The following is a 13825-nucleotide window of genomic DNA, read 5'->3' on the forward strand; positions in this document are numbered from 1 at the left end:
CTTGCCATGTATCAGGAATGATGCTAAGTATTTCATGTGCTCAGTCCATGGATTTTGCAGTAAGAATGCAGGGGCTTAAATGTGTATTCAGGAGCCCTGATTAATGGTAGACCATACTAGTACTTATTTGTTCACTGGCTGACAGGAATGTGTTCATCAGGTGAGGTACACAAATATGTTGATTGGCACAAACTACATTTTTAACAAAAGGCACCCCTGATATATAACTTGCTTTTATTAAATAGGAAAAAAAAATCAACACTTTTTAAAGAGGCAGATATCCCAACAGCTTTTGTGAAAACCAACATAATGTCAGCTTGCTCGAACAAAGCTTTTAGAGTGAGCAATTCTTTAAGCAGAAGGAGGACACCAATAAGTTCTAGAACCCAGGCACTGTTTTGCTTAACCATTTTAGTATTCATGTAAATATATATTATTATTTAGAATATTAGCATCTAAACTAAATAATGACCCATTTTAATTAAAACCAGGATGTCTGGAACTTCCAAATAGTCTGAAATTTTCTAATAAACTATTCCTCTCTATATATCAAATGTGAAATAATTGTCACAATATAACATTTTCACAGGAAGATTTTTAAGGCTTCTGGCACATAAAATATGTAATTTGTGTGACAAAGTCATAATTATATACAGAAAATATTTAAAATTCTCCTGTGCAACTTGAGCTCTAAAGATTCAAAAACCCAAGTGTTCCATGTTAATAAAATTTTAAAATATTATATTTCCTCTAAATTTGAGACTTGTAATTACATAAAATACACACATGTTGCATACTATGTGATTCCTCAAATGAAATAATTGAACTGAATATTTGAATCACTAATTTTCTAGATCATTCTTTCTGCACAAAACAGTCTTTAATATAACATATAAAAGTTTCAAATTAAACTAACACTGAGGCAGCAAATATCAGATCTGTTTTCCTATTCATATGTCATACAAATATGTCTATAAATCTTAATCTTAATTTATACTTTTGTCTATGTAGACAAAAGCAGTAAAGACTGTCAGTAAGAAATATCAATAAAGGATGATTATTTCTTATATGAAAAAATTCAAAGTCATTTACACCTTGTTTCAAAGTTCTAAAGCAGCATATTTAGCTTTTAAGACAAAAAAAAAAAAAAAAGACCAAAACATTATAAATTATAAATTCTAGTAATTCTTCTTTTGGCATTAAAAGCCAGAGCACAAATTCTTACAATTTAACAGATAATATATTAGTGTACATCTGAATATACATTTGCCAACATTCTCCGTTGGTAAGAAGCCGGTCTGTGAAGTGGAAGTGGTGAAGTGCTGTGTGGCAGGGCCACACTTAACGGCCATCTTGGGCATCAGAGGACATGGAATGGCTGAGTCCTGACCTCCCATTCACAGATATGGTATTTGGTGGAACAGTAACCTAAGAGGAAGAAACACACTTTGCACCCATCAATTTAGAATGGGACAGCTGTTGAATTTTCAACAATTACCACATTTTAACTTATTTTTAATTGTAAATGCTAACATTCTGCATTTTATTATTCAATAAATTAAAAATAATCAAGAATAAATGTTCACTCTACCATGAAATGAAAAACCAGAGAGTTGTTATTTCCACAACAAACAAGTTAAATAATCCATTAACACATCTTCGGCTTTATAAAATTACCAAATCAACATAAAGGACAAGAGCACAAACAGACTGCAGGCCAAGCTGTTAAAGAGCATTTTTAGCTCGATTAATTCTGGCTCCCCAAGAGTGCTTTGGAAAATGCAACCAAGTAAAGTAAATTTCACGAAGCAATGATTTTTATAATTTTTATATTGATAACATGTATTATCTCGATGTTCCCCTCTCAGTGACCTCTTATTTATTAAAAACAACAACAAATGGTTTTAAAAAGTACTTTTTCTTCTGTAGGGCTAAGAAAGGTCAAATATATGACTGTCATGACAAAATAATTGCAGAGGTTTTTGGATTTTTTTGAGTAAATAAACTCCTAAGCTTCAGAATTCTATAGCAAAGTCTATTTGTAAACTGTTAGTGAATAAAAACACTAAAGAATTTTCCAAATAGCTCAAAATTATAACCTTAAAAGAATGTAAAGAAAAATCATGTGGATCCTGAAGAGTGGAACATGAATATTTTGAAATATAAAACATAAAATGAAAATGTTTTTAAAAACCAGCATATCTAGATTATAATTTGGCTAATTTGGATTCATAACCAAAAGCTATCCTTTCCTCAAAAGGCAAGAGCTGAAGTACCAATGCCTGCAGATTTGACCAACAAAGTAAGTTGGTGAAATGGAAAATGAAATTTGTAAATTTAGTTTGAATTGGTTTCCTTGTGTTTCATTTCTTGCCTTGTATTAAATGAAGATTTAGTAATTTACAGTAATGAATTTCTTGGTAGCCTTGTAAATGCAGGGTGGAGCAGAGTGGTTGCTACTACCTGCACCCCCAAAAAATGATGACAAAGAAATGCTGCCACCAGGGGAGGGGACTCATCTGCACCCTGTTCAGTGTTCATGTGGGATTCCTCTCCAAGAACAGCCAACAGACAGGTAATGACATTTCACTGTGTAACATGGGCCCCAAAGTCTCCATGTGTAGAATTATTTTTGTAATTCATGCCCAAATTAGAGTTCTCGTAATTGTTTGTAAGTAAAAGAGAAAATTTGTTTCCTGTATTTAAAAAAGATGGAGCTAAATGCTTAGAAGTAAAACATGCTCATTGCAGCACCATGTATAAATCCAGTTTAATATTCATCAATAAGTAGCAAATAGGTTGTGTTATTCATATAGGTTAATATTACACAACCTTAAAAAATAGGATAGATATATATGTAATAAGGTGGGAAACTTCGAAAAGGTCTATGTTTATGAATGATTCCATTTTGGTAAGCTAAATATGTTTATGTATTATAAAAGTGGTCTGGAAGGTTAATCTATCAAGAGTGGTTACTCTGAAAGAAAAGTCATTCCCTTTGATATTTAAAATTTTGTTTACTAAACTTTTAAATATGAGAAGACAACCTTAGAGGACTATTCTATAAATTCTAGGAGACAAAGATCTTGTCTATTTGGTTACCACATTATATCAATTTTTTAAGTGCCTTGCAAGTATTTCTTTAATATAGAGAGAGCTATCAACCTGAAATCTATTGTTCAAAATCAAACCAAGGAAATGTAAATGAAAAACAGGCCCGTTAAAGAAACAAAACATGCCAGCCAGATTCTGGGTGACTTCCCCAGTTTTTTATCCCCCATGCCACCAGGCCTCTACCTAGCCAAAGTTAAACTTTTCAATCTGAGGAAATATTATCAAGGGTGATATATCATTCATCAGTTTATTTTTAGACTATATTTTTACAAAGCTATATTCTCTTTGTAACAGTGTAACAACCTTTTTTTTTTTAGTAAATTAGGTACCATAAAGTATAAAAAGCATCCAAGAAGTTCTTATGTCAATACAGGCCAACATTAATCTTATTCTCTGTAAATAACATTATAGTTCCTGTATAAATCTCAACATGAAACCAAATTTATGAAATACTGAACTAGATTAATGCTTTGTATGAAGACAGGACTGATCTCCTTGATTATATGGGGGTTGAATGGAGACACGGTGTGGAAAAACACTTCAAAACATGGAAAAAATGGCATGTCCACAACCCCATGTATACTATGGCAATCAACTAATTGTTCTAATGTGAACCGACCATTCAAATAAAGGTTAATTGCTCAGGTATGAAACAGAGCCACAAAGCATGTGGATACCTGGAGTTAAATTGAACATTTGGGTGCCAAAATAGAGGCAAGCATGGAGCCAACTTTCTGATGAGAGATTTAAACCTACTGTCAAAATTACTGGAGATTTTGTTTGGCAGTATCACTGTTTTTATATTTTTTAAATGTCAGAATTTAAAAGAAACGAGTAGAAATCGTCATTACAGGACAAAAACATGGGACTAAAGCAAGGACCACAAGAAATGAAGTTTGTGTCCATTTTTACCACCTTTTAAAATTTTTGGAAATGCAAGTACAGAAAAGCGCAATGAATGTAAACATACAGTTCAATGAAGGCAAATCAGCATAATTTACCACACACAGGTTAAAAGAAAGAACACTGCCAGCCCCCTACTGAACTTGACTCTATTTAAAAATGTGATATTTTATCAAACATTTTTGAATTATTTGTATATTTTAGATACATTGCATTAACATAATATATATTTTGATTACGTAGTTTTTAGGTTCCACCCTAAATTGTATGCCTGTTCTACTCCAATAAGCCCTCAACAACTTCTTTGCCTCTTGAGGGAACCACAGCCATGATTTTTATAATTACTACATTGGTTTAATTTTTTAAAATTATTTATTTTTGGCGCTGCCGATTGAATGTAGGGCCTTGCTCATGGCAAGCATGCTTTCTACTACTGAGCTACACCCTAAGCTCCATTTCATTTCTAAAGAGAACCACACCTATGCATGCATCACCAATATACAAATTTTGTATACTTTAAGTAGTAGAAGGATGAATGTATGTGTGTGCTCCTCCTGCAATGTCAGGTTTGGCTCTATTTCATCATTGTATTGATACATGATCATTTATTCTTTGAATGCACTGCTATGTTTTCTATTATCTTTGGATATTAGGATCATACTTATTTGGAGCTACTACATATGACATTACATGAACACATTTACATGTAAGTCCTGGCACAGAAAAAAAAAATTTTTTAGGGTTGTATGACTAAAAGTAAAAATGCTGGTCATGGATATTGCAAACATTATTAAAGTCTATGGCCATTTTTTTGGGTGTGAAATAAAATGGATTCATGTGTGAAATGTTCATTAAAAAAATTTAGGAGCTCATACTCTACAGATAGAGCTATCAATAACCTCCTACTCAAAGAGAGAAATTTTAAACTCAATAGAATCTAAAGTAATGAGTTTTAAATAGGATACAATTATAGGATCATCATTTCAGCCTCCTTTCCGTGTTGATCCATATCCAGCTCGTTCTGGAAGCAATGTGAGTTTTCTATGTGAAAGCACTGCCAACTCAGGGCCAGTAACACACCAAGTACACAGCTGCCGGCTGTACGATTCTGTTGGCTTAAAAGGCATTTCCAACTTAATGCACAGTATTTGCAATTAGTTCATTGGAACTGATTAATGTATTCACCGACAGAGTCAATTTCTGTGTGGTTACTGGTTCTCCTGGGGGCCGATGTGACACTGTTTTTCAGGCCCAGGCTGTGAATGTGCAGAAGGCAGAGACTTCATTTTATTCATTTTTGCATTCCCAGGATCTAGTAAAATATTTGGTACTTGGAACTTATGTGCTTAAAATTGCTTGTCAAATTTATTGAATTGAGAAAACTATGGATGGATAGTGACTGGTTTGAAATTCATCTTTAATTTACAAGATCAGAAATAGAAAATTTTCGTAAATAAGACTATACAGTTTATTAACATGAGCATATTTCCCCCTTGAAATATAAATTTGTCATGCTCTGTGAAATGCCAATTTCAATATTTAAAGTTACACCAAATTTTTATGTTGCCTGGCACCTAAATGCAGCCTCCCTTACTCCCCTCCCCAAACGCCTACAAAATTCAGTACTAATCCCCCTGAATTATTTGTTTCCTTCACTCCTGAAAGCAACTGTTGCCATGTTTGCCCAGATCTGAGCACCAGGTCCTCTGGGAGAAGAACATTTGTCACTCAAACACATGGAGGAAACTGGCTGGAGCAGTCAGTATGGCAAGTGCTGAAGTGCTTGAGACACCCAAGTTGCCTTTCCCTCTTTTTCTATTTTTGCAGAATTCCTGCTCGTTTGAAGATTTAATTTGTTGAGCTCAATGTTTTGCTCCACAAATTTCTTAGCTCTCTTCTAAATAGCCTCTCAAATATTTTGAAAAGGAATTCACAAACTCAAATACCTAGGGAGTCAGTGGAATCATAAGGACTTTCTTTGTCTTCGGTATTGAGGTATTTCTAATACGATCGCTACTGGGAAACAAGGAGTAGGAAATGGGGAGATGATTGACTGGAAAGTCAGTGCAGCTACTGCTCAAAGTTCACTGTGTGTTATTTCAGGACATGAAGGGTGTAGAGTAAGGAAACGCCTGCAAAAATTTCCCTGGGACACTCACTTATCATTTGCCCTGAGGAAAAACACACCCTCCACTCTTCTCTTCTACACCTCCTTAAGGAGGAGCTAGACAACTATGGCCAGGACATTATGAAGACTTTAGTTTCTATATTAGTTCTTGACTCTAGATTTTTTTTTTTTTTTTTTTTTTGTGGTGGTGATACTAGGGTGGCCTACCATTGAACCACATTGCCCCACCCTTTTTAATTTTGAGACAGGGGATACAATTTTATTCTGCCCAGGCTGGTCTCAAACTTGAGATCCTTCTGCCTGAACCTCACAAAGTACCTGGGATCACAGGTGTGTGCTATCACACCCCAATTCTCTTATTCTTTTGATTAAAGCTATAAAACTCTTCCTAAACTCCACATGACAGTTATTTTGGAGAAACTATGTCTGGAAACTTGGAGGTTCTCATGGTTGAAAGTCGACTTTTTCTAGAATAGGGTGGAATTTTCTAAAGAATCTTTTTTACTGTGCTAACATAATTTCTTAAAATAAGAGATCAGAGCACTGTCAACTATATATAACTATATATAGTTATACAATAATGAACCACAGTCATGTTCTGCACCTGGTCCATGTTGTGGAAAATAGACCTGACATATTTTTAAGTATGTATAAGACTCTGGACTCTTTCAGTTTATAATTAAAAAAATGACCCCTGACATAAAAGAGTAACTTCTGGCATCTTCCCCATTAGGATTTAAGTGCTAGAAAAAAAAGGTTTCCCTCTAGTATTAGTTTGACAATTTTGAAAATAAACCCACTGTCATCCAGCTGATAAAGAAAACTTACTCTTTTCAATTTGGCAGCAGCCTCTCCAGAACGGATTGCAGTCAGCAAACTCTGTCGGATCTGTTCTGGGTCACAGCTTTGGAATGTTAAAGAACTTTGTCTCTTAAGGGTGAATGATGGGCAGTCAGCTGGAGTTGGTGTTTGAGAATTCTGTCCATTATGTGCAGAGTTATTCTGCTACAAAAATAAATGCAAAATACTTACATGAATTCCAAGGGAAGAATGGTTCATTTTATGCAAAACATTTTCATCATCAATCGTTCTTTAAGAATCATCATTTGCCTGATGGGTGACTTAGCTATGGCTGTTTCTTCTCCCAATGAATTCTCTTTGCTGCCAGAGCTGAACTAGATGACGACAGCATTATGTTACCTTCACTTCCCTTGAACTCAGGAGGCTAAGGAAGAAAAGTGGTCTCTCTCTTTCATGGATACAGTATAATTTTACTGTGCAGAGTCAGATAATGCCGATTTTGCCAATACAGGGAGTTGACTTGAAGAGTCAAATTAATAATCAGAAAATTCTACAAATTAAAAATAACCCATTTTCATGGTTTCAATATACAGGTGGGAAAATGATTATTTTTGAAAGTACAAACAAACATTGACAATTTCATAGTGGTTAAATCTAATGTATATTTTAATAAAGGAATATTAATTATCACATGTAGAAATTTATTTTGTGTTTCAGGAAGTCATGGGGACTTTGTGCTGTTTTATTTTTCCCATGAGGTTAAAAATCAATATTAGGAACTTCCAAACTGAAGAATCAAAAACTTAAACTTCTTATGAAGGAATATTCAGTAACAGAATTAACTGGCAAATGTTATATCAAGTAATCTTGATATTTTTTATAATTTTGAGTCATTGTCTGAGCCCTGTTTAGCTCATTTTTTTAATAAAGATGTCTTTTTCAAATTGCCAAATACCATCTTTATAAAAAATAAGTTAAACAAGGCTCAAACAATGGCTCAAAAAAATGCATTATCTAAATTGTTTAGGAATGGTATTCCAGTTCAAGAAAAAAAAAAAAAAAATTCAGGTTTTATTCCAAAGTAAAAAATTAAAGTCTATATCATGCATTACTTCCTGATGCTGTAATAAAGTAATAAATGTAAATATTTTTCAAGATAAAGTTTGCTTTAAAATTATTGAAAAATATGCACTTGGCAGTATGGTTAATGTTCTCTTACTCTAAGAATGTTTGAAAAATACTTCTCAACTGTCACACAAGTAAGAAAGTATTTTTTAAACACCATCAGAGTAGAAGTACACAAAACATTCCTTTAAAATCATGAGTCATGCTGTGAATTTCATACCCTCATTGCCTATACAGTCTTAACCTGGCAAAATACACCACTTAGTTGACAAAGCACCAAGTCAACAGCATACTTTTTGGTAAGTTACTAAGGCTAGACAGTGGTTAGATGATGTTTTAGTCAACGCATGTATAGCTGGAAAAGGTGTCCTTGACAAAATGGGGAATTAAGAGAGTTATATTTTAAAACTGCTTTCACAGTTTAAATTACTTATATGCAAAAACGTTTGGTCAGCTAAGATTAAATGTATACAATGGAAAAGGCACAGCCCAGGTATTTGGTTACTTTATCTAGTCTTTGATATTGCTGTTTCACATAACTACCACTATTTATGTTGGCATTATACAGTACTATAAAACTGGAAGAGAAAATGAAATAAGTCAGAACATCCATAAAAATTAAAAACAAATGAGCAAAGCACAAATTAGCAAAGAAAACTGTATCAACTCTAAACTAGTAAATTAACAAGCCTATGAATGAAGCAACTTTAAAACCATTACTAATGATACAATCATATGACAACCTTATAGTAATTCTTAAGTTATAGTTACACAGTAAATGCTATAGGGAAGTAAACATTTCTTCCCTATAGCAGCATGATATCCTATTAAGAATTCAGAGTTAAGTAATGTACATACTAACATGCCTGTTATCCACTATTTTGACCAGGTTGCATAATAATATGAACACTTATTTTTTAAAAGGTAACATTCACCTTATCGATCACATCAAGTTGTGGGATGTCCGCACACCTGGGTACAGAGCAGGTCTTCCCATCCTCTATGTTGGCTGGACGTTGGGTAGATGCACCCACACTGGGTGACTCCGGTCGTGCCTTACTGAAAGACTGTGACCTTTTCACAACAGCAAGGGCAAATGGTGAAGGAGCAGAACTTGAGTATGGTCGTGGGGCACCGAAAGTTTTTAAAGTCTTCAGATTTACTGCTGCTACCTGACTAGCGGGAAGAGGCACAGGCTTGGGAGCTACAGGAGGAGGAGAGGTTTCAGCAGGTTTCTGGCTGATGATGTCATCATCCATCTTTCTAATTTGGGTCTGTGGAGCTGGGTGGACTGTTTTACTTAAGGGAGAAAGTGTCTGTTCTGAAGGAGGCAGTGTGTCCCTTTCCATCTCTTTATTTGTTAGTTCCTTGGGTGCAGGATTAGGGACAGTATGGACATTCTTAGCAGCTGCAGATGTCACATACTGACCTGATACTCTCTTTTGCATCTGCAAGAAAAAAGAACTTGGTTTGGCCTGGGGATTTGAAACCCGAGATTTAAATTTCGATTCCAAAATATTGTTTATATCTTCCAAATTTGGTGCAAAAGGAGCTGTGGCAGCATCTCTAGTCATTCTGGGAGGTTTCAGAGGATTAGTCACAGCACCATCAGGTGAGCTCACAGTCCTGTGCAACTGATGCTCTGTTCTCAAGTTAGGCTTTGGTTTAAGGTCTAGCTGTGGCTCCTTTGGGCCTTCGGAAGTAACAAGGTCTGATGTTTGCAGGGCAGCCTCCTTTACATTCTCATGAGCATGCATTTTCCCTAAAGCATGTATCTTTTGATCATCTTTATACCCTATGGTTTCTGATTCCCAGTCTTTCAATATTTCCAGAGATTTGGGAGGCACTATTTTATAAGTAGTCATTCCAATTTTGGGTATATACTCTCTTGTAATTTCATTTGAAGGTTTTGGCTTGGGATTATAGTCCTGTCTGTAAAGTGGAAAATTCTTTAGGTAAGAAGCAGCTGAATATTTATCAATTTCATCTACAGGACACAAAGGATCATCATTGCCATGTGCACAAGCTGGATCTTTTATGGCAAGTCTATCTTCTGAATATTCGACTGGGGTGCCCTGACTCCTCAATTCTCTTAAGGTAGCTACAGAATTTTGTAGACTTAAAGATAAGTGTTGAGTTGGTTTGTTATTTGAAGTTTGCATACTTTCATCAACTCTGAAGGCAGACAAATTATGATCTTGGTGATTCCCCTCAGAACTGTTGCTGGAAGGGATTGTCTGAATTGCTGCATCTTGCATTTTTGTCTTTTCTGCACCAGGCTGATTCAGTTTGTGATCTGGTACTGATGCTGCTGCTAGATGATTTTCCTTGGAAGTTGTAACACTAACAGTTTCATGTGCTTTATAGCTTGACGGTCGGGTGATTTCCATGACCACATCTTTATTTTTGGCTTCACCTTCCACATTGATTTCTTTTCTCCCCTCTCTCTGTTTCACATTATCTTCTGTGTTTGTTGTAAGGACAACACTTTCATTTTGCACTATTGAGAGAAAAAACAGAAAAACTCAAGGTTTCAATGTTTGCCTCATCTGTCCTATAATCTGTTGGTTTGAATGCTACAGAAAATCTTCAAATTACTAATTTTACAAAAGTAGGCAGTGGTATACAGAGAAAGCACTATGGGTGGTGCACGCAAAAGGACCTGAGTTTGGAACCCCTTTAACTAATGTGGTCACATGTTAAATCAAACTTTAACTTATGATTAAGCTACATTTTGCAGCTTCATTTTGCTGACATGTAAAAAGGTAAAAATTTTGGTTTGTTTTGCAGAAACCAAGATCTCAAGTAAGTGCTGTACCACTGAGTCCATCCCCAGCTCTTTGTTAAATTTTTAAATTTTGAGAACACTTTGCTAAAGTGTTGAGGCCGGCCTCAAACTTGTAACCCTCTTGCCTTAGTTTCCCAAGTGGCTTGGATTATAGGCATGCACCACCGTGAAAATAAGTATTCTAAATTATATATATATAATTATATGTAAAATATAATATATTTACATATGTGTGTATATGTAACTTATGTAATATTCTTAAGATAGGATATTGTCTAGAACAGGCAATTCACAGAAGGCAGCTATGTTCCTTTTTATAAGACTTCATTTTTTCATCATTGTTAATGATGAAAGACACTGAAAAATTAAAAAATACAATTTTTGTATTTTTGTATTTTTTAATTTTTCTTCCATTTAGACTCTTTTCTTTAACCCCTTCTGTACACTTGTATTTCAGACCTAATACTAAAATAATCTCAGCAAATGTCAGTTTTAATTAAAGCAGATGACAGAAAACATCACCTTTAAGATTTGAAGTGGGGTTACAGCTCAGTGGTAGAACACTTGCTTAGCATGTGCAAATAAGACCCTGGGTTTAATCCCCAGTACCACCAAAAAAAAAAAAAAAAATTGAAGTAAAAGCGATCTATGTTGATTCACAAGTTAGTCACAACATAGTTGATTTCAACTACATAAAAACAATAATGTTAATTTTGATTTTTCTCCGTGGGAAAAAGGTATCATTTTTCTAGAGTTAGAGCTCAACAGGTCTGGAATAATCTTGCTCTCAGATCCTGTGGGCTTTTCCTTTAATTCTAGTTCAGATGACCTGAAAATGCAAATCACCTTCAATCCCTGGCTTAGTAGCAACAGCTTCTGCTCAACAGGATGGAAGTGTGCAGGCATAATGAATATGCACCCATACCTAGCAGGGACCTGTTCCTCTCTATTCAAATGCTCTGAGACATCATTTCTCCTCCATGACGACCAGTAGCCTCCCTTTTCAGGTATGGTAATAGTTTGTATAGCACTAATGAGTGGTATGAGTGGTAGGCCTCAAAAGTTAACTCATGAAATATGTCAAGTATTTCTCTATAGCTTTATCATCACCCACTTTTACCTAAAAGAGGATGAGATCAAGTAGAAGCCCTAAAATTGAAGGAGCTACAGTAGATAGTTCCTTTGTTTAAAAACAAAAAAAAAAAAAAAAACAAAAAAAACAAAAGGCATGCAAACCACATCCATACAAAATAAGTCTTGATAAATAAATCAGGTAAATTTGTATGTAATTTTTAAAAATATCTTCACATTTTAAAAAATTGCCTAAAATATACTATTATTTGGTCATGGCAGCTAATAATTCTTTATTGAATTACCAGATTCCTATATTAAGTATGTCATTTTAAACTAGAATTTATTTTTATTCCTCCCAAATAAAATTCAACTGATTATCACATTGTGTTAATCTATTTGAGTGACTTCATTCTCAATGACCAAGAGCTGAAAACTTTTGGGATTTAAAAATTAAGACTATGTAAGATTAAGAAGAAGAGAGAGGCACATTTCTGCTTCTGCTCTTAACTAATTTGGTTAAGTATGTAATATTTTTATGAACAGCACTATTCTGTACTCTATTATGAGCATATAAGAAATGGTTTTTGGCAACAGAAAATGAGCCTAAATGCGCTTATCAAGAATACAAGTAATAATTAATGTTGGTGGAAGATGTGGGGAAAAGGGTACTCTCGTACATTGTTGGAGAAACTGAAAATTAGTGCAACCGCTCTGGAAAGCAGAATGGAGATTCCTCAGAAAACTTGGAATGGAACCACCATTTGACCCAGTTTTCCCACTCTTCAGTATATACCCAAAGGACTTAAAATCAGCATATTATAGTATTGCAGCCACATCAATGTTTATAGCAGCTCAATTCACAATAGCTAAGATATGGAGCCAACTTAGATCTCTATCAACAAATGAATGGATAAACAATTATGGTGTATATATACAATGAATTATTATTCAGCCATAAAGAAGAATGACTTTGACATTTGCCAGTAAATGGATGCAACTGGAGACTCTCATGCTAAATGAAATAAGTCAATCCCAAAAAACCTAAAGTCAAATGTTCTGATACATGGATGCTAATCCACATCAAGGGGCAGGGAGGGGGATGAAAGAAATTCACTGGATTAGCAAAGGGGAATAATGGGAAGGGAGGAGGGATAGGAACAGGAAAGACAGTGGAATGAATCTGACACAACTTTCCTATGTACATGTATGAATACATCATATTGAATCACAATATTGTGAATATACACAAGACTGGGATCCTAATTAGAATAAGATATGTTCTACACTTATATAAATATATCAAAATAGATTCTACTGCCATGTATAACTAAAAAGAATAAAACTTTAAAAAAAGAAAATGAGACTAAATGTATTTCCTTCTCTATTGCTATTTCTCATTTTCCACTAAATACAGGTGTTATCCAGTTCACATAATAGAAATATTTTCCAAGAGGAAGTAAATCAATGTAAAAACATATTTTAAGTTAAATCCTCTATAAGAAACACTAATTTATTAGTTTTAGATTCCAAATTTGTTTTTCATATTTTCAGTGGGTTAGACCTACTTAGTCACTGTCTAGTTCTGAATTTCTCATCAACATTTCACAATTATTCCCAATGATTTTCAGGCCTGGAAACTTAGAATCACCACTGAATTTATTAGCTAATCCCTCCTCATTCATTTCTGACAAGAATGCTTACTTGGTCTGTGAATGGCCAGACTATTTTCCAAGGGTGGCCAGTAGAGGGAGAAGGTAGCTTCTGCACTGTACCATCCTTTTTCGAAATTAATACTGACCTTTACAATCTGACCAAGGATGGTTTAAATACATGTATGTGATACATTAAAAGAGAATAAAACCACTCTAGGTATAACAATTTATTTATTTTGA

The 13825-nt window shown here is 34.5% G+C and overlaps 1 protein-coding gene across 6 annotated transcripts in view; it reads right to left on the reverse strand.

Annotated features, from left to right (window-relative positions):
- Positions 1-217: 217 nt before the first annotated feature.
- Cobll1 (cordon-bleu WH2 repeat protein like 1) overlaps positions 218-13825 on the reverse strand; it is a 154149-nt gene continuing 140541 nt past the window's right edge. For 5 of the 6 annotated variants that reach the window (XM_047544802.1, XM_047544799.1, XM_047544796.1 and 2 more), the window contains 3 exons: positions 9007-10571; positions 6974-7150; positions 218-1428 (listed from right to left, as the gene is read on the reverse strand). In XM_047544802.1, coding sequence (XP_047400758.1) covers positions 1342-1428; positions 6974-7150; positions 9007-10571 — 1829 coding nt within the window. In that variant the 3' untranslated portion in view covers positions 218-1341. The remainder of the gene's footprint in view (positions 1429-6973; positions 7151-9006; positions 10572-13825) is intronic. The other variant, XM_047544798.1, reaches the window with a different exon arrangement.

The sequence above is a fragment of the Sciurus carolinensis genome, chromosome 3 (assembly GCF_902686445.1).
Source record: "Sciurus carolinensis chromosome 3, mSciCar1.2, whole genome shotgun sequence".
NCBI classification, from domain to species: domain Eukaryota; kingdom Metazoa; phylum Chordata; class Mammalia; order Rodentia; family Sciuridae; genus Sciurus; species Sciurus carolinensis.